This window comes from Lepidochelys olivacea, assembly GCF_965140295.1.
Source record: "Lepidochelys olivacea isolate rLepOli2 genome assembly, chromosome: 7".
Classification (NCBI taxonomy): domain Eukaryota; kingdom Metazoa; phylum Chordata; order Testudines; family Cheloniidae; genus Lepidochelys; species Lepidochelys olivacea.
The window spans coordinates 76586878-76608484 of record NC_140417.1 but is presented as its reverse complement, the minus strand read 5'-3'; the positions used below and the strand labels follow the sequence as shown (position 1 = coordinate 76608484).

Here is a 21607-nt window from a genome sequence, read left to right as displayed (position 1 = left end):
TGTTGGGGTAGCAGGAGAGGCTCATATGGGCAGGACTTTCTGCTGGAGTGGTGGGGGGGGACAATCCCTCACAGAGCCTTGTGTTTAGTGGGATAATGTCAGGATAAGATCTCCATATACATGAGCCCCCAGCAGGGTAAAAATATCTTTGTTTCTCTTTCTTTGAGTCTGCCTGTCACAGGGTAACTGGTTTTTGTCAGTAAACCAGGCCCCCTACTCTGTGCAAAGCAAGTGGGCCCAGCTGAGCCACTTAAAAAGAGCAGGGCTACACCTGGGGCTATAAAGGCCTGTCAGAGGGCAGTAAGTGGAGGAGTTATTGGGGAAGACTGTCTTTGGGGAGGAGTCACAGGTGGGGAGCTGGGTGGGTCCCCAATGTAAGTGGCTAGGTATTCAGGGGGGTAGTCCTGGTGATCAAAAGGAGAACAGCTGGCTGACAGCAGATCTGATGGAATGAGAACTGGCTATGAGAAGGGAGTTAGCTGGGACTGAGAAACTACTAGAAGCAGAGCCCTCATATCAAACCTTATGATAAAAAGTAAGCTAAGGAACTGTCTTAGCTATTATGTGCAAAGGTTTAGATAAAGAAACCTATTTAAAGATGACTGGGCATGGCAGTGAGTGCTTGTTAGGCTGGGAAGAAGCCCTGCTGTGTCCCATATGGCTGAATATTTGAATGTCAGTGGTCCCTGACATGAGGGGAGATTGAGATGTATTTTTAGTGCCCTGTGAAAAGAAAGAAAATAGAGGTAAAGTACTGCAAAGCAGCCTCTGGCCAGGAGGAGTGCTTGGATAGTGGCTACTGTATTATGCCCCCCTGTCCTTTTCTCTCTCTGCCTAGCAAAGGCTCTTCATGTTTTTGTTACCTGTCCCACCTAAAAATCAGAAAAAACTTCACAAATTAAATGAGGAATGAAAGCACTTAACTAAAACTCTACATGTGTTTTGCCCCCTGCTTACTCCATAAATTCAGAATATGCTCTTCACCATTGTTTGCGGGTGGCGAGGACAATTGGTCAATGAGTTTGTTTTGTTAACATCTTGCATGTTAAAAAGGAAACTGAATATCAAATAATCAGTCTGAGTTTTCAGGAAGCTATGACATTGTGTGGGCGTTAGGTGCCATGGAAACATCTTTTGATAGTGCACTTGAGTGAGCTTTTGCCATATGACGCTGTAGCAGCAAGTGTTTACCATAAGGAATCCATGTCTACCAGCACTCGGTTTCTACCTTCAGTAGAAATCTGTGATATTCTAGACTAAAGTTAGAAATAGCAAATTAACTATCATCACTCTCCACGTGAACATTCTGAATGGCTGTGGTTAAGTTTGCATGAATGAACAGAAGCAATGTCTTCTGAGTGGGACATCTGAAAACGCAGAGCACACCAATGCAGGTCTAACATGGGAACAAGTGCCTCTCTTTTGGTTTGTGTAAGTGGATTTTCATTGGCTTATTTATTCTGTTCTGTGTCCTAGCTGCATTCACAAAAGCTGCTGAGAAATATGCTGGTTCCACCCCCCCGCCCGCCCAACTGTAATATGCAGCAGCATGGGAGGGAGAGATTGTTAGATTTGTAGGTTTTTTTTTTTTTCAATACAATGGTTAATCTCATTCACTTTAAAGTCATTGTAGTGTGAATGGAGCACAAAATTATGGTTCTTTTTACATGTTAGTATTTGCTTTTTTAAGTAGATTGACACCAGCTCAATGCGACAGTGTGATTAAACTTGCTAATATACTTGTGGTAAACCCATTTTGTGCATACATGCCATGGCAACAGAATTGAACACAGCCAAGTCAAATAAGTCTTAACATCTGGCATTGTTAGAAAGTGAATTTGTGAAGTGAGAGAATGGCATTTCTAATATAAATTTTTATGGAATATTTTTTTAAAACATGGTAATAAAATAGTTGAAAAGATATTAGTTTTAAAGCCTTTTGGGATGAAGCGATGAAAATTTTAAAAGATTTCCTTTTCAAACAATGAAATATACATACTACATAAATTGTTCTGACCCATATCTGAAGCATTAGGATTTATAGCCTTTATTTTTATTTTGAAACGTGTCTCCTACCTAACCTACTGGTGATCATAGTCTGAGATAAGCAATTATGGTTTATTGCTCAACTAGCTAATTTTTGCCATCTCATCACCATCCTAGATCTTGCCTAATATGGATCACAGGACTACTGGCCAGTGGTAGTTCCCTCTGGTTAAAGAGGCTGCTGTTGATTGATCCCACTTCTCAGAAGTGCTGGTGCATCGATAAAAGGCCATGCCAGGTGAAACGGCTAGTGGTTTTGCCCTCCTACTATTACAAACATGCTATACTTTCTCCTAAATCTTATTCTTCCTTGTTACTCTATTAATGTGGCGTTACTGCTGCAGTCATCAGTTTGTGCTGATATCCCTTATTTGAAGCTATGCAATATGATCATGCTGAGCAGGTGTAATCTACTTGCTAAAGATGCATGTTTTTCTTAGGTCACAAAACGTACGGCTGTATAACCAGGATTACAATTTTGTATGGAAGTTCTCAGTAGCTGAGGTTCGATTTGCCTCGGTAGGGATACCATTATTGGGTTTCCTGACCTCAAAGGTTGGAAGTTGCAGTAATGTCCCTTTCTTGAAAACTTGGCATTAAATGACCTTCTATGCAGAAGCATTTCCCAGGGAGACCTAAGCTTTTGTGGCAATACTCAGGAGTTTTCTCATGTGCGGTAGCTTGAATGAGGCTGCAGATTTTCATTAGGTCTTAGAATGATTCAGACCTTTTAAAGCCTGGGATTTATTTGGGCTGGCCACGCCTAGTATGTTGCATTACTTGGATATGAACACTGACAGTACGGAAGCTTGTGTCAGCTCATGTTTGCTTGTGTCAGCTCCTTTCCTTACTACTAGGATAGGCTGCCTTTGGGAGTTACCTTGTCTGAAGTTTAACTGTTATAATGACGTTGCAGCCACTTGGTCAAAATTCCAATTGCTTTCTTTATTGCACCTCCCTTTTTATTGCAACATAAACTCATTCAATGGGACTTCTTCTGTAAGAGTTATATTAGTGGGCTGATCTCTAGTGGCTGTACACTTCTTGCAATAAATTTGTGTACAACGGTCTTTGCAAGAACAAATGGATCACCAATTTAGTCCAAGATCTGACTCCATCACAAATGGCATGTGAGCTGTAGACATGCATTACTTAGTCCTGCCATGAGTGCAGGGGACTGGACTTAAATGACCTCTCAAGGTCCCCTCCAGTCCTACAATTCAATGATTTCAATATACAACACTTCCTAACATCACTAAAAATCAATGTCAGATGAATGTGATATTGGAATTGTTATACTTCATCTATTTTATGCAAACCATGCCAGAGGTCAGATCATTCAGTCTTGGAAACTACCCACTTTCAAAAGTTCTCACATGAGAATAAATTTGCTATTCAAAAATAATAGCAAATTAAGCAAAAGTGGTACAAAAATGTTTAGCAGTTCTGGCAGCAATGTTCTTTCATGAAATTTGTAGCATACACAGGGTTCTTCAATGAATAAAATAGTTTGCAAATGATAGATTTGGGTTGGTAGAAAAATAAAATGGTCATTTTAAACTTTTCTAGTTAATTGTATAAATGCTATTTGTGTGTGTGTGTATAAAGGAGAAATTATTTCTGACCTGGAGTCAGGAGAACTCATTTTTACCATACATTCACTGTCCTCTAGACAATGGCGTTCATATTCATGGTATGAAGAAGATAATATGAGCAATTAAAACATCCATCTTCCTATTGAACAGTATAACGTGTTAACAGTAAAGAGAAAAATCTCACCTCGTACTGCACTTTTTAATAGTACCCATATGAAATATGCATCACACATCATTTTACTACAAAAAGGATTGTAAGACTCAATCGACACAGTTTAACTGCAATGCTATTTTCACTGGTTGTTGAACAACAAAGCAACTTTAAAAAGAAAAAAGGTTTGAGGGTAATCCTGCTTGTTTTACTAACATGAGCTGATCTCATTCTCAACAAGTAGTCTTTAGTAAGATAACTGGTGAGGAAGCATAGTCCAGTGGTTAGGGCTTGGGAGAGGTGGGATTAAATACCTGGTTCACCACAAACTTCCTACGTGTTGCTGGGTGGGTCATTTGGCCTCTTTGTGCCCAATTTCCGATAAGTAAAATGGACCTGATAGTACTTCCCTACTTTTAAAGGGGTTCTGTGAGGATAAATATACACACAGTTTGAGGATCTCAGATACTATAGCAACGGGGACCATATTAGGGCCTAAGATAGGCTTTCCCTGGTTCTAACTTGCTCAGTTCACAGGTAAGGTTTGACTGTTTGTAACCAATATCAGTTTTATCAAAGAAAGATGGTATGGTAGAGTAGATCAAACCCTCCAACAGATAGATAGGAAAGGGCTAAAGTGTATTTCCTGGGCTCAGTTAGCCCTACCTCACGACACCTGTGCTGAGTTCCCAGCAGGGGATAGCTCTCTGAGAAGGGGAGCAGACAAGCTGCTGCTGTGTGAGTTAAGGAGCCTGGCTGGGACCAGAGACTGCAGATGGTTTGTAGCTTGCCTTGGGAGGAGCTTGGCTTTTCCTGGATGACTGATTAGAGAAGAGCCATAGAGTTGGGCGTTAAATGGGAAAACAGGCTGTTCGTGGCTGGGATCCTGCCTGTGAGAAGGGGGGGCTGAAGTCTGAGCCTGGTAGGGCTGAGAATTCTCTTGTTTGGTATGTTTATTGGATTTGGACTAAGTGACTCTGCTACCCCAGAGAGGGTTGAATGCTTTAGAGTCAGGACTGGTCTTACCGTGAGGCAAACTGAGGCGGCCGCCTCAGGTGCCAGACTGTGGGGTGCGCGGGGCGCCACTAGGACCCAGAGTGTAGAAAATTGTCTGCTGCTGGTGCACATGTATTCTCTCCGCTCGAGATGCGCAGAGATGGTGGAGTGCTGTGCAGGAGGAAGGAGGGCACAAGAGACAAAACAGGCAGACAGGCGAAAAGGTGAGAGGGAATAACAGAAAGCTGCAGGGAGAGAGAGGAGGAGCTGCCTCTTATGTATCTCTCTAGCACCCCCAGGAGCCTGGACTGATTAACACCAGCTTCTCAGGGAGCTTCCTGTTTCCTGCAGCTTCCCTGAACCCACTTGAGGAGAACAGTCAACTGAAGTAGTAGGAGCCAGTTAGGCCCTTCAGATGCTGATATCTTCCCTCACTCAGGCCCTGCTACCAGCCTGCTTATTTGTCCCCCTCAATTGAGTGTTGAAAGCCACTCTAGCTGGCACAGAACAGCAGTCATGAGTGAAAGAAGAAAACGCCCCTCTGGGGCAGCATTCAGAAAAAGAAAGCAAGCAAAGGAAGCTTTTCTATCTAAGCAGGAAGGAGCTCTCAGGAGATACATAGACATACATGTTCACGGTGAGCCTTCCGTCCTAGTGAGGATGTGAGTGATGAGGACATGCCTGATCTTCCAGTTAGTCAGAGTGCAGGTGACCTGGCAGCTACTGCAGCATCCATATCTCCATCTCAAATGGATGTAACCGTGCACATGCCTGAAGAAAAGTGTAGATCAGAGAAGAGTGTATTGGAGGCATAAAAAAACTGCTGCTGCTGAGTTTAGTTCCTTAAGTCTAGATGATCCAGGACTGTGGACCCACTTAAGCAGTAGCCTGAGGGACTTCCTTGTACTGCATGGGCCACAGCAAGTGAAAAAACTTCATGTTCCCCAAAGACAATGAAAATAGAAGTTACCATCCAACGCATTATTGGCATGAAATCCCTAATGGTGACAAAGGGGAGAGGCCATGGCTTTTGTACTCGAAACCACAGAATGCTGCATACTGTTTGTTGCAAACTCTTCCAGTCTAATGTTCCAGCCACATTGGGTTCTACAGGAACAAAGGACTGGAAAAATCTGGCTAGAAATCTGGCATGCCATGAGAAGGCAGCAAACTGCCAGAGAGCATTCCATAGGTGGAAAGAGCTTGAGATGAGACTAAGGTTAAAGGCCACCATAGATGATCAGCATCAAGAGAAGATTGCGTTAGAGTCTCTTTACTGTTAAAACGTTCTGAAAAGGCTCATTGCTGTTGTGAGAATGCTTGCTACCCCAAACCTAGCACTGCGTGGCACTTCAGATCAAACTGTATGTGCCAAACAATGGAAACTTCCTTAAAATTGTGGAGCTGATGGCCGAGTTTGATGCTGTACTCCAGGAGCATTGAAGAAGAGTCACCACCCAAGAAATGTATACACAAGATTGTGGCAGATCTGAAGTCAGCAAGATATTACTCTGTTGTTCTGGACCGCACACCTGAGAGCAGCCATACAGAACAAATTACTTGAACGGTGCATTTTGTAACAACAACAGAACCTAGTGAAAATGTCCCTGCAATGGTGACTGTCAGAGCATTTTCTAGAATTTATTGACATTGATGATACTACAGGAGCTGGTAGGACAAATGTGCTTCGTAAAAAGCTGGAAGATACGGGAATTGCAATAGCTGACATGAGAGGTCAGGGCTACAATAGTGGTGCCAACATGAGAGGAGAAAACAGAGGAGTGCAGACACGGATCCGAGAGTTCAACCCTCAAGCTTTTTTGTCCCATGCAGTTCTAATTCATTGAACTTGGTGGTCAGTGATGCAGCATCAGCTTCTAGTGAGGCTGCTGAATTTAATATAATTCAAAGCATCTATGTATTTTTCTCCGCATCAACTCATTGATGGCAAATTTTGAAGCAACATCTGGGAACATCTTCTCTGACACTGAAACCACTGAGTGCCACAAGTGGGAAAGTGGAGTGGAGACGATAAATCCTATCAAACACCAAATTGGGAAGATAGATGATGCCATAGTTGCCATTATGCAAGATAATGCTATGACAGGAACTGTTTGTGGGAGAACAGTGGCAGAGGGACATGGAATCACCAGAAACATACATAACTTCAAATTTCTGTGTGGCTTAGTGTTGTGGCATGATATACTGTTTGAAATGTTGTAAGCAAGAGACTCCAAAGTGTTGACCTTGATATATCTGGAGCAATGGAACAATTGGACAAAGCAAAGTCATACCTACAGTCTTACCAGTCAGATGAGGGATTTCAAAATGTTCTGAAGAGTTCACAGAAGTTGGCAGAGGAACTTCACACTGAAACTATTTTCCCACCCATTCAAGAATACAGGAGTTACCGAAGAAGATGACATTTTGATTATGAGGCACAGGATAATCCCATAAGAGACCCCAAACAACAATTCAAAGTTGAATTATTTACCCAGGTGCTAGACTGTGCAATACAGTCAGTTGAACATTTCATTCAGCTCAAGGAACACAGCAGTATATTTCGGATGTTGTATGATGTTCCAAAACTCCTCACTATTCCCGAAGAAGACCAATACCAGCAATGCAGGGCACTAGAGACAGTGTTGACACATGATGACGTGCGATATTGATGCGAGTGATTTAGGTGATGAACTGAAAGCCCTTTCAAGATACATTTCAGCAGGATCAACTTCAAAGGCTGTTCTAGAATATATGTGCACAAATAAGATGACCACCCTCTTTCCAAATGCTTTTGTTGCTCTGCGCATGCTTCTAACACTTCCTGTAACAGTTGCCAGTGGAGAACGCAGCTTCTCCAAGCTGAAAACACCTCTACACTCCACAATGACACAGGAGAGGCTGGTCGGCCTTGCAAACATCTCAATAGAGCATGAGCTGGCCCAGACTGTGGACCTTCAGGAAGCAGTCAAATCTTTGCAATCGAGAAGGAACAGAAAGCCCCACTTTGGTTATTCAAGCAGATAAAAATGCCAGTGTTTGCTGTGCAGACAAGAAAAGTTACATTTGCTGTTCAGGTGTTTGAAAGTTAAATGTTACTTAAAATGCCTTGTTCAAAACATTTTAAATTTGTTGGGGTAGGTAGGAGAGCAGTACCATGAGAGGAGTAGAACAGGAAGAAGGCAGAACTGAGACCTTTCAAAGTTTTGGCCCAAGCGAGGGGGAAGGAGGCGTCATTTGAGCTCCCCGCCTCACGTGCCAAAATGTGGGCCGGCCCTGTTTAGAGTGGCTTGACTGGAGGGCCAACTCATTTCTATATGGAAGGCGTAGGCTGAAAAAGTTGTGTGGAAACTGAAGCAGAGCTACCACATTGCCATGTCCAGCCCTGAGGAGGTGCACAGTGATAAGCAGCTTGTATTATCACAAAGGGGTTCTTTGTTTTTATTTTGCAGCAATCGCTGTCTTCAGTTAAAATTAAGCAAGGCACAAATAAAGTGGCACCAGATTTCCAGCTCACCAACAGAAGAAACAACTTTGGTGTTCCCCTTGAGATTCTTGCACAAGAGGCAACACAATGCCAAGTTCCTTTTGTTGTGACACAAATGGTGGAATACCTAGAAATGTTTGGTAAGTTGATTACTTGTTCTGCTTTCTAGAAACTTTTAGTCAAAATAAAGAGCTATAATTAATTTGCTTTGGGTAAGCAGGACCACAAAGGAAAATTGCAGCTAATGGGAGAACATGTAAATTTCCACTCTTTTTATAAACAAGTCTAAGTGGATTTTGATTGGGTTGGTTTAGAATGAGGAAAAGTGACCTGCTGAGTCAAACTCCCTGGATATCAACCAAACCAGAGTTGAAAACTCCTTGTGGAGTTAAAGGGTGGTAATGAAGGGGCAGTAATTAAAAACAAAACCAAACAAAAAAACCCTGGAAATACTGAATTAAACAACTCTCTTTTGGGGTGTGTGAGATTGAACAATTAACTTATTTGCTTCCAAAATGCAGTTTTCAGGTCTCTGGAGACACTATCTATAAACTGTGTTTTAATTTTCCTCCTTATGTATTTTATAAAAAATGGTTATTTCATTTTAATAGGCTTGGATCACGTAGGTCTATTTCGAATCAGTGGCTCAGTGAATAAAATCAAAGCACTGAAGCAGAAGTATGATCAAGGTGAGAAGGTGGACCTCATTAATGATGGTGACATTGATTCTGTTGCAAGCATCCTTAAACTTTTCCTCAAGGAGCTTCCAGTGGCTGTTTTCCCAGACAACTTACAGGCTAACCTTCTTAAAACCTTTGAAGGTAAAACAAAGGCTAAATTAATTTGAAACTTCCATGGTATTGCACCTGGGATTACTTTTTTTGTCCAGAAATGGCTGACTAGTGTACACACAGCAGAATTTAAACACTGTAATCAACAAATGTGCGAGTGTTTGCATAACTTCACACCTTAAAGGGTGGTCATTTCGTGGATTCTCCTAGTCAGTGTGTCCAATTGACTTACAATAGAACCTCCGTTTTGAACACCTGGGGAATGGAGGTTGGTTGTAACTCTGAACAAAACAGTATGGTGGTTTTTCAAAAGTTTGCAACTGAACGTTGACTTAATACCTATTTGAAACTTTATTAGGCAGAAGAAAAATGTTGCTTTTAACCCTCTTAATTTAAATAAAACAAGCACAGAAACGGTTTCCTTAGCTTGTCAAATATTCTTTAAACTTTTTCCCTTTGTTTAAAATAGTATATGCCGTATTTGCTTCCCTCCCATTGCTGCCTGATTGCGTACTTGTGGCTCAAAATGAGGTGTGTGTGGCTGACCAGTCAGTTTGTAACTCTGAGGTTCTAGAGTATGTTGCAAATGGCGTTCAATTTACAATTATCCAAGACCATAGTTATTGCCTTAGCTATTGCACAGTATTGAGCTAACACAGCTAAAGTATTTAGGGGTTTCAATCATTCTCATCCCATCCCTCCTATTAAAGTGAGTCGTGTTTGTGAACTCATATTTACCATTAAAATGTTCATTTTTGGTGCAGGGAAAGTGAAAAGATGAATGTCATTGGACTTGGAATTTTAAACCTCTTCTGTAACTGCAGTACTATATTTATGGTGGAAAATACCCTGAAACTGTAAATGTTACCAATTAGTAGGGAAATGAAGACTGATATGGTGCTGAAAGGGTATAATTTCCCAGCCTTTTCTGAGCATGAGTCACACAGCATGTGGCAGATCTCCAGCGAGAGTCACAGCTGACAATCCTCCCACGGCTTTTTCCATAAGGTCTTTGGTTATCATGTATAGCCAGTTGGTAATGTCTTATACTCTCCACTAGAAATAACAGGAAACGCTATATTTTCTTGCCAGGAGAGGAGGACTGCCACAGATACAGGATAGAGTCCAAAGACCTAGAGTGCTCCATAGGAAATTCCAGTAACTAGGGAAATGTTCATAGTTTAAAGCTAATGTGAAATAATTAGAGGATTAGTCTGAAAATTACTGGCTTTAGGCATATATGCTCTTTTTTCCCTTAGTATCTTTTTTTTTTTTTTTTTTTTTTTTTTTGTTGAGGGAAACCTTTACAATAGAGTAAATTGTGTAGTAAAACTGGTATATACCTGGTAAGCTTGTATATATGTGGCCATGCTGGATGCTTAGAATACCCATCTGTTAGTAACTGAATTAAAACTTAATTCTTCACAGATAATAAGAACCACATGGCTGAGTGTACACAATATCTGAAAAGGTTATTAAGCAGCCTGCCTAAGGCCCATTACAGCCTTTTCCAGTTCCTCTCTACCTTTCTGTTGAAGGTGGCATCACACAGTGAAATGAATCACATGACCCTGGAAAACCTTGCCATTGTATTTGGGCCCACCCTTTTCCAGTAAGTATTTTACTTATTTAGATTTATTTTACAGCTGTTTTTGCTTGTATTCTTGGATCCCTCTCTTAAAAACAAGAACGGCAGTAATCAGAGATATTGATGAAAGAACCTGCTGTACACTGTGGAATGAATGAAAGAGAAGCAGAGCTATACAGAATGTTGATATAGAAGCCTCATGCCCACCCCAAAATCTGAGTGCATCTGCCTGGAACATCAGCACAGGTCCAAAGGCTCAGCTGACGTGGCTTTACCCTGCCCAGCATGGGCACTCTTCATTTGCCTCCTTGTTCTCAGGCTGGGGGTGGGTAAGTGGCCTATCCCACCTCTTCAGTGCCCTCATGGGTGCTGGAAGTTCCCCTTTTTCTGCAGGTGGCACCAGCTTCAGGGTAGCCACCCATTAAGGGTTCACTTCCCCCTCTTCTGATCCCAAATGTCTTCAGAGGTGTTAGGAAGCCACCAGACCCCTCTTTCCCTCTGAGGGCAGCAGAGGTGAAGAAACACCGACTCATGCCTCTAATTTAAAAGCAGCGGGTGTGGACATCCCAGAAACCTTTAGTATTGTAGTTAAGGAACCCTTAGTTGGTTCCCTAGCAAATGGTGTTAGTCACCATGGGGTACCTAAGAGTGTAAGGTTGCTAGGGAACTTACCTTAGTGGTTTACTAGCTACAGCAGTAGGAATTCTGCAAAGTCCCAGGCCCAGCTTTCTCTGGGAGGAGGCAAAAGCTTCTGAGGAAGCCAGCTGAGGCTCTTCTGTGCAGAGTGATTCTCAATGGTACTGCCTGGTGTGGTAGATCAGATCCTAGTTGCCTTGGGGACGGTAGGGAACTTAAACCATGCACTATTCCCTGTATATTTCTCTGAGTAATACTAAGGCTTGACTATTAGTACACTCCACAACTGTTCTATAAACTGTCAGCCAATCAAGTTTCTGGAAGACTGACACTAACTCCATTTGGTATAACAAGGAGATCTTGACTTTTTTTTTTTTTTTTAAAGATTAACATTTACTGATTTGAGTCAACATGAAGATTTGTTTTCACTACTGTGTGGGTGCATATATCAGTCAGCTACTAAAAACTTCTCCCCTCTGGCCTTCTGCACTCCCTTTCCCCGGCTTCCTTTCACCTGGTACACAGTAGTTTTGCAAAACTGTGTGTAATGCTTTTGCAAAAATATCCATCTTCCTCTTTCTCTAAGAAAGTCCTGACCCTGTTTTGGTTCTCTCCATTGGTTTTCCTTAGCTTGCTGTATGTGACTTAAGCACCTTCTCCCCTTGCTTAATGGACCCTGCTTACCTCTTCCCTCTACCTACCTTTTTCTATCAAGTTCCCTATGGTTGGAACCACCTCCATAACCCCATCCTCTCCTCCCAGTCCTCTTCTAAAATAACTTTATTTCCAGAGGCCTATAAATCCTGGCCCTTTTCCTCCAAGGGAGTGGAAACTACCTTCTCACAATGAAAACTAACAGGAAAATAACTCAGGCTGTGAGACCCTCAAGCTTTATCCCTCTGCTTGCTGCTGCATTATTTGCTTTGCATATGGGCTTGAAAGCTCTTCAGGTATGGATCTTCTCTTGCTATCAATAAAGCAGAAGATACACTGATATTATATGAATAATAGAACTGGTTCAAAAACATGCCAACTGTTCTTCACAGGAATTTTTTTTGTATTGAGTGGAAAAACTAAACACAACCTCTTCCCCCAGCAACTTGCAATGTTTAATTGGTATTTGTGTATTCTATTGGATGCTTTTCTCTGTTTTTCTTTAGTTCATTAGTTTTTTAAAGGTATTTTAGTCATCTAGCTGCAGATGAGCACCTAGCAGCATTTTCAAAAATACCTGGGGTCCAGATTCACTGCAGAACTGCTAGGGGCCTTGCCACCCAGTGTAATGGAGAGCCCTCAGTTAGGTGCCTAGATTTCTCCAACAATACGTGTGTGTGGGGGGCATCTAACAATGGGATCTCCAAAAACCAGCACAATTAGAGGGGAACTCCTAAGTTCATCTCTTGCAAATGTCTAAGCCCCACCACTCTCAGGGACTTAGTCCTAAGCCACTTTTCCAAGAGGCACCAGGGTGGGAGATGGTGGCAGACACCTCCCTTATCTTGCCCAGGATGTGGGAAATGCATTCGACTCCTTCCTCTGCAAAATGGCACAAGGATGTGGACTTGGGTTTACCACCTTACAGGTGACTGCCCTAACTACTGGGCTATGGACTCACTTTCTCTGGCCCAACAAATATTTATACACCTTGGAAGTGCTTCCATAGGAGAGGATCACCCCAGACTGTTCACAAACTGGAGGCTAGGGCACTCACCTGAGCAGTGGGAAGGCTACATTCAAATTGCTGCTTTTTGGTGGGCAGAGTTTGAACCTGGGTTTTCCAGAGTCTGTGAGTGTGCTAACCAGCAGACTCAAGTTATGAGGGAGGCTGCTGCCTCCTTAATCCCCAGCTATTTTGTGAGGGTTTAGGTATATACTTAAAACACCTACCAGATCAGTAGTTGCAGACAAGAGGGATGGGGGAACACCTAGTACAGGATCCTTCTGGGGTTTAGGTACCCAGCCAGTGCAACTGAGCTAGCTGTGCCTATGCTCACTGGCAGAAATTCAGGCACCTCCAGTATTGGGCAGCAGCTGAGCAGGGCTTTTGGGGATCTCAACAATGTCTAAATGTTAGACTTAGATCCTTTTATGGATCTGGTCCTAGGCACCTATGTGCTCAACTTCATTGATTTTTAGGTGCTTTGAAAATCCCACTAAGTGCCTCTGTACGTCTTTATCCCTAAACACCTTTAAAAATCTGGACATGAATGTCACAGCATGAACTGGCCCTTTATGAGGATTGGGGCTCAGCTGCATATGGGCCATGTTTAGATTGCTTCTCTAGTGGAGTGAGTGAATGCTTACATCACGTGATGGTGTGGGGGAAGAGAAAGATGTGCTTATGATCAAAATGTGTGGAGAGGAGAGCTGGATGTCAGTGCTCTATAAAGAGCAGGAGAGGGGGGAGTACAGGAAGAAGCACTGGGAAGAAGCAGGGCAGCTTTCAGAAAGCCTTTGACGACATCCCTCATGAAGGGCTCTCAAGCAAAGTAATGGGGTCCTCTCATGGATCAGTAACTGGTTAAAAGATGGGGGAAACAAAGGGTAGGAATAAATGGTCATTTTTCAGAATGGAGAGAGGTAAATAGCAGTGTCTCCCAGAGCTCTGTACTGGGACTAGTGCTGTTCAACATATTCATAAATGATCTGGAAAAAGGGGCAAACAGGTGGCAAAATTTGCAGATGCTAGGAAATTACTCAATATAGTTAAGTCCAAAGCAGACTGCAAAGAATTACAAAGCAATATCATAAAACTGAGTGAGTAGGCAGCAAAATGACAGATGAACGTCAATATTTATAAATGCAAAGTAATTCAAACTGAAAAACATAATCCCACCTATACATAGACAATGACAGGGTCTAAGTTAGATGTTGCCATTCAAGAAAGATCTTAGATTCATTGTGGATAGTTCTTTAAAAACACAGCCTTTTTGGACTGCTGTTGTACCTTGAGCAAACAATGTTAGGAACCATTAGGAAAGGGATTGATGATGATACAGAAAATATGACACTGCATAAATCCATGGTACACCCCCACCTTGAATATTGCATCCAGTTCTGGTTGCCCCATCTCAAAAAAGATATATTAGAATAGGAAAAGACACTTATTTTTGTTGCCCTTCTCTGTACATGGAACAGTTTCTAAATGAGGAGAGATTAAAAAGACTGGAATGTTTCATCTTGGAAAAGAGAAGTGTGGGGTAGGGAATATGACAAAGGTCTATACAATCATGAATGAGATAGAGAAAGTAATAAGGAAGTGTTGTTTACTCTTCCCATAACACAAGAACTAGGGCTCACCTAATGAAATTAATAGACAGCAGGTTTAAAACAAACAAAAGAAAGTACTACTTCACACAACACACAATCAACCTGTAGAACTCCTTGCCAGCGCCTGTTGTGAAGGCCAAAACTATAAAGGGGTTCAAAAAGGAATTGGACCTGTCTTCCATGGACTTATCTATGAATGGCTATTAGCTAAGATGGTCAGGGATGCAACCTCATGCTCTAGGTGTCCCCTCTGATGGGAGTGGGCGCCAGGGGCTGGATCACTTGGTGATTCCCTGTTCTGTTCATTCCCTCCAAAGCACCTGGCATTGGCAGCTGTCAGAAGGCAGGATACTGGGCTAGATGGATCATTGGTCCAATCCAGTATGGCTACTATGTTCTTAGCTTGAATTATGAGGTGGAAGAAACCAGTAGTTTAGGGTCCCCAGGACTGGGAACTCATAGTGGAGGATGGATTTAGGTTTTTCCTACGCTACCACCCTCTGAGGAGCTACAGCAACTTATGCTACTGATTGGAGGGGGAAGGGACTGACTGACCCCCCAAGAGGTTTGGAAGCTGAGTGTGGGAGAAGGAGAGTGATAAGTGTGCTGTAGAAGAGAAGACCCTCACCAAGGAAAGGGTGGTCCCGGTGAAACTGGGGTGGAAGGTGTTTGGGTTTCTACTGACACTCAATAAAGGGTGGACCTCTGACTAAGTCACTTCAGCAGCCTGCGTGTACTGAAGGCTGAGAGAACTGTGCTGAGAGTGAGAGTAAACTGAGACTGTGACAGGCTCAAAGTCAGGCTGGGTAGATGCCTGTTCTACTTCCCAATGTCCGTTTCAGAGTTTCTTCTAACAATCCCAGACTGATCGGCAGAAATGAGCAGCTGATATTGCTGAAAATGGCTTGTGGACCCCCCTCCCAATTTTTAGTTAGTTAGTTAGTTCTTACAGTCATGCAGCACCCCATGTTTTCCTTCTTGTGTGTTTGAAGTTCTTCCACAGGGTATGGCAGAAACTTCTTTGTTCATCTGCTTTACTATTAAATAAACTAGATAGTTTACAAACTCTCCTGCTGCTTACAGTGTGCCCCACTTATGTTCCAGGTGCAAATTCTTGCCATGATGATCGCCTGTCCTAATCTAATGATTTCTATGGCTAAAGACACCTGTCACATGCATAGAATCAATGGTGGGAGTTGGAGCTTAATATTCAGAACATGGAACGGAGGACACAGAGACTCAGAATATAAAACATGCCACTGTGTTTACAATTTACAATGTATAGAATCTGAACTGTATATCCTTAGTCACTGTGATCTAGTACAATTCCACTGTGGAAAAAGTAACACTTTGTAAGACTGATATTAAATGGGAGGACAGTCCCAGGATCATTAAAAATGTATGAACATCATGTGACAACATTGCACATTAAATTACAGGAAACTAATGTAATGATTGATGTTGAAACCCATGAATACTTCATAGGCTGATTTCTTCCCGAATTTTTTTTTCTCATAGTGCTGTAACGAATGATGAATTGACATTGTCTCATAATGCTTTGATGGTATTTGGCTGAAACGCTTTTCAAGTCACAATCTTTATATACAAATGGCAGCGGCTCCTGTACTTCCTCCCACTGCGCTGTCTGATGAGGTCCAAATCTGGGAACAAAACAAAAAAAATTTAAAAAAAATGGGAGGGGGGCATGGGGTGTGTCTGAGGGAGAAAGTGTAGATGAGAAGAGTGCTCCCAGTCTTTGTTTAGTCACATTGACCTCTCTGCAAAATCTGTCTCCTGCTTCTGTCACTCCTGGCCTTTTACTCCACCCGTATTCCACATATCCTTCATAGAAAAATACCAAATCAGACTCTTCTCTGCTTTTACCCTTCATATAGTTATTTTACCACTCCCTGTCTCCTCTCCAACCACTTTCCTCTCAGCTTCTGACACCTGGCTTTGCCTCATCACCCTCTCCCTCATCCTTAGCGACTTCAGCTTTCCCTTCTGTGTCCTGTCACCTTCTTGTTTAGTGCTTGACGCTGGTCCAACTCTTCCATAGTTCAGACTGGCCATTCACTCAACCTTGTTTTTGCTAAACATTGCTTGTTCTCTGATCTTTCCCTCCCCAAGTTCCCTGTAGTCACCCTCTTCCCCCCCCCCCCAATCACCTAGTAATATTTCCCACTTGCTTTCATCTCTTCTCATCCCTTCTGTGTCCTCCAATCCATCCATAGCAGCTGATCGAAACAGTAGGTGGATCTCTCACTCTGCTTTTAGGAGAGAAGCATTCCTACAAGTAGCCCTTGACCTTAGCTCCTGCTCAACACCTCCAGATTTCTGGACTGGTACCAAGCCCTATGCCTTTACAAGTAGGGCTTGTCAAAATCTTTGCAACTTTCGTTATGAATAAAATTTCTATGAAGACTCTCCAAACAATTACCAGAGTGAAAACTTGTGAGGTTTAGTTGCCAAAAAGAAAAACTTCTCAATGTTGTGGGGCTTTTTGGTGTGTTTTGTTGACAAGAAGGAAACCTCCCAATTTTATGACCAGTTCTAGTTGTAAGATTACCAGTTTAGCACCTTTTACTTTTTGGCTTGATATCTAGGCACAGTCTCCACAGACTCACTAGGTTAGCACCGCTTCTAGCTTGTTGGGGTGATAAGGCACAGGGCTTGGTAAATTTAAAGACTTTTGGGTTCAATATGGCACATTTAATTTGGGATAAAACAATCTTTAATGATTCCCATGGATCCCTTTTTAATTGCCTCCAAACTATACATTGTAGTGGTGATCTCCTCCTAACACCATTTGTCTTCAACACAAATTGATAGTTTAAAAAAAAAAAGTCAAAGGCCAAGGGAGATTCTTAATCCTGTTTACTCAGTAGAACAACTTTACAATAGTTGTATTGTCTCTAGGAATATGTTCCTGGATCTGATTTGTTAACTAGATTCTTTTTATAAAACATGCAAATTTGCAGGTGTGTCATGGCTCTACTACTCAGCAGCAATATCTGAAAAGGAGTATTTTGTTCTTAAGCTACTTAAAAATTAGAGCTAAATAAATATCTTCCATGAATTTTAGAGTTTGCACTCTAGACCTGAACTAAGATTCACATTATGGGAATGTGGGAACTGTGAGCCTAAGAACAGGGTCTCCTGAGAAATAAAGTGGAATGGACACAGGCTTTTTCCTCTCTGTATGTGAAGAAACTGGACAAACTCAGTGTTGGGGCTCCTAGCTGAGGGAGTGGCATAGGATGGACTGTGGGGAAAAGAAGTTTGGGAGGGTATGTTTATGCACTAATAGCAAAAGCCTGGCATGGACTTTGGGCACGTACTCGACAGGAGTAGGAGCGTAAGGTCTGATCTACACTATTAAAAATTAGATCAACTTAGCTACGTTGCTCAGAGCTGTGAAAAATTTTGCACCCTGAGCACTGTAGTTAGGCCTATCTAACCCCTGGTATAGACGTGACTAGAATTGTTCCATCAACTTCGTACCGCCTGAAGGTGATGGAAAAACTTTCTACATCTATGGAAGAGTTAAGTACGCTACTGTGTAAACATGGCTTAAGTCTAGACAGGAGTATGTTCTGTGTTAGAGAAAGGGCTGCTTGTGTGGGCTGAACCATGCCGCAGCATGTGAAGGTTTTGGTGTTTGGATGGACTCTTTGAGCCCTCACAATCTGCAGAGAAGAATGTGGTCCAGGCACTGAGGACCTGGGTGAAGGACTTCTTTGTCTGAGGTAATTTTGGCTTGTCTGTCATCCTCTGGACTTCCCCGCCCTCCAGAAGGGGAGGGGCTTAGTTTGGCCAGAGGACTAACCTACCCAGAGTGAGGAAACTGAAGCATGGCAGTGTCCTGATAGTGAGAGGTAACGGGTCCCCCCTCAAATCCATATAGCCATTGTTGTTCAATCCTGAAGTTTTTCTAAGACAAAGTTCTCAGAGTTCAAGGGGAGTTTTACCTCAGGTAGACAGGAATTAGGCACTGGAACTAAGCCCCAATATGTACATTTGTATGTTTAAATCACATTTGAATAATCAATGTGCTTTCTGATTTGCCAAACAAAAGAGTGGTGTGTGTATTTGTACTTAATTCCCAAGAGTTTGTGAATTTCTTGTTGAAATATTAATATTTAGTGGAATCAGGAGTTGGTTTAGCACAGTGCATGAAGCTGAATTAGCTCTAGTGCTTATGTAAATGCCCATACCGTCTCAAATACTTTATGGGGAAAAATGTACAGTTCCTTCAGGAAACAAAATTACCATGGCACTAATAAATCCCTTGATTTTAATTAAATGATTCAGAGAATTATCTACAAGTAGATTTCTGCATGTTTCCATTATGTTTAATGATAACTTTATTACATCCATTATTAATATAATGCAGCTTCAGAGGATGCATTGGAACACAGCTTTTTTTCCCCTCATGCCACTTTTCGACTGTGTCCTGCATTGTGGTGCTTCCATGGAAGTTAAGTATGATTTGACAAGATTGCACAGGGTTGTTATCCTATGGACCCTCACAGAAAGATGTGTAATATGACTTTAGTGAGAAAAATTTGAAATCACTTTTTAAAACATTAAAAACTTAGCAGTGGTGGCTTTCTATATTTTGTCCTTTTAACAGTATTTTCATGAACAAGTTGGTCAGTGCCAGGCCCCTGCTAACAGGTCCCACTACTTGTTTCTTTGTACTACTGCAGTGCATAAAGGCCACCGATTGAGGATCAGGGCTCCTTTATGCTAAGCATATACATGCCTGTAATTAAAATATAGTCCCGGTCATCAAGAGCTTTTTAACCGAGATCATGTCCTAGAATATGTTGGAGAACTGGATAAAATCACTTGCTTTGAAAAATTCTTCAGACCACAAGAATGGGATTCGTGGATAACTGATCAATAGATCATAGTCTGAGCACTACGAAACTTAATCTATTTACTTTTCTCCTGTTTAGAATTCCTTTCAGTCCTTTGGCTCATGAAAAACAAATGCTTTGTAATGCACTCCTGCTGCATTTGCTCCAGAACCATGAGATGCTATTTGCAGACTCTGACAGCCATTTGTCACACACACAAGGAGACAACACTGAGGTAGGAAGATGATGATTGATTCTAACAGATAATCAAAGGTGCTTCATTAGGTTGTAATGTATTTCTACCTTAGGCTTGTATACAAGCAGTAATAAATCACTATAGCTATACCCTGACAAAGTGAATATCAGTTGCATGTCTAATCTACAAGGGAGACTTTATATGTTTGTTTTCTAAAGAATGTAAATGAGAGTTAAAGCTCAAGTATAAAAATCACCACATTTTTCTACTTGAAATATCCTATAGCAGCATTTTCTTGCCCGCAGAATTTTCATAGGTAACTCTTTTCTTTTATCTCCTATACAGTGATGACAAGCAAAGGCAGAAGAGTAAAAATGCCTTTTCAGAAGCTATTGAGTAAAGACTCACTTTGACTGTCCTTAGGCATGCACTGCTATAGAATAATATTGGTTCTTCAATGTCTCCTTGTTGCATTGTGTTTGTCAAAACAGTTATGATTTTGCACTTAGTATGGATGACTTTCCTTCTATAATAGTACTGGTCTATGTGGGTAGTTTTTTTCAAGTTCCTTCCATTATGTATTGTTGCTGTTCAATATAGATCTTTTTAGAAATCCATTGTAGGAGGGTAGAGTAGCCCAAGGTGTTAACATAGTGGTGAGATCTAGGTTCATAACCTAATGTTAAATCATGAAATTACTATACAGCGTGACACATCTGGCTGCTCTGGGCTGGTTTACCAGGGGCTTTGCAGATTAGGACTGAATCTTGCAATATAAGATGTGCCACACTATGAGAGATGTGTTGTCCAAGAGGTCTGCATTGTGTCAGGCTCTAGGCACTGCTAGAGATTCCTCACTTTCCTGAGCTCCAGCCATTGCTGGTATTGAGGGATGGGGGTGGAGGGAGGGCTAGAGCGAGGGAACCTAGCAGACTTTTACTTTAAAGCTAAGATTTATATTATTTTTCACATGTATTGTACAGTCCATCTCAGCACTGGAAGCATTAACTCTGGGCAACTATCTATCTGGGAATAATGTCACAGGGCATGTTAATTACTTGCTGGGGACAAAGGAAAGGTGAATAACAACATTTTAAGTTCTGTGTTTCCACGCTGTAGGACCTGGGTCTTAAGACCTCAAAATAGAATTGTTGCAGTCCAACATGCAGTATTCTTAGGCCCCAGCCTGATCCTGCCAAACTTTACTCCTGAAAGTAGCCCTTATTTACATTGCATTTCATTTAATCAACGTCAGTTGGGAATTCTTGCGTGAATTTGTACGGGATGCAGCATTAGGCTAATAGCTGCCTAGTTGTCTGCCTCTACCAACCAAAAGTGTCAAGAAGATAGGAAGTGCCAGCAATCAAAGCAAATCTGCAGTGAAAACACATAAGAAACAAGAGGCCCTATAAAAGGCAGCTCTTTTGCTTTAAAAGTTAATTTGTCACCCCACCCCTCACTCCCCCCAAAATGTCTAGCAGTCACTTCAGTCTGTCTAGGATTGTGATGACAGGGAAGTAGGTCCACTGAAAGATCCTTTTGAGTTATTTAATGAAGCCCCAAAATAGGGCACAGCTGTAGGGTTCTCTCACTCTGTCTGAGGTGAGCCTCTCAAAGAAAGTGTGTGTTGGGAGTCGACAGAGTTTGTTCTGTGGGTGATCTAATTTTGTTCTCGTAAGTTATGGCAGGAGCATGTAGAGTTTTGGATAGGCATCCCTTCATATATTATTTGTCTAAATAACTGCTTAAAGTTCTTTAGACCTAAAACCAAACCCGGTAAAAGTCCATGCACAGGTCTCATCAAAACACTAATCGGCAAACCAGGTACATTTCTTGGAATGGAACTTAACTTTCATACCTTCTCTTGCAGAAAGGATTTCTAATGCAGACTCTTTCCTTACACCAGTTACTCTCATAGAGGTTTACACCAAAAGAAGGGGAGGTTGTGGTGTGGTGTGGTGGGGAAGGGTTTTGTCCGCTCAAGGT

General features: G+C 41.9%; 1 protein-coding gene across 1 annotated transcript in view; it reads left to right on the top strand.

Moving 5' to 3' along the window:
• Window positions 1–1339: 1339 nt before the first annotated feature.
• The window catches only part of FAM13C (family with sequence similarity 13 member C), a 205485-nt gene continuing 185217 nt past the window's right edge, over window positions 1340–21607 (top strand). Inside the window, exons 1-5 of the mRNA XM_084633927.1 lie at window positions 1340–1431; window positions 8241–8415; window positions 8887–9096; window positions 10495–10678; window positions 19525–19660. Of these exons, the coding sequence (XP_084490053.1) occupies window positions 1402–1431; window positions 8241–8415; window positions 8887–9096; window positions 10495–10678; window positions 19525–19660 (735 nt within the window). The 5' untranslated portion in view covers window positions 1340–1401. The remainder of the gene's footprint in view (window positions 1432–8240; window positions 8416–8886; window positions 9097–10494; window positions 10679–19524; window positions 19661–21607) is intronic.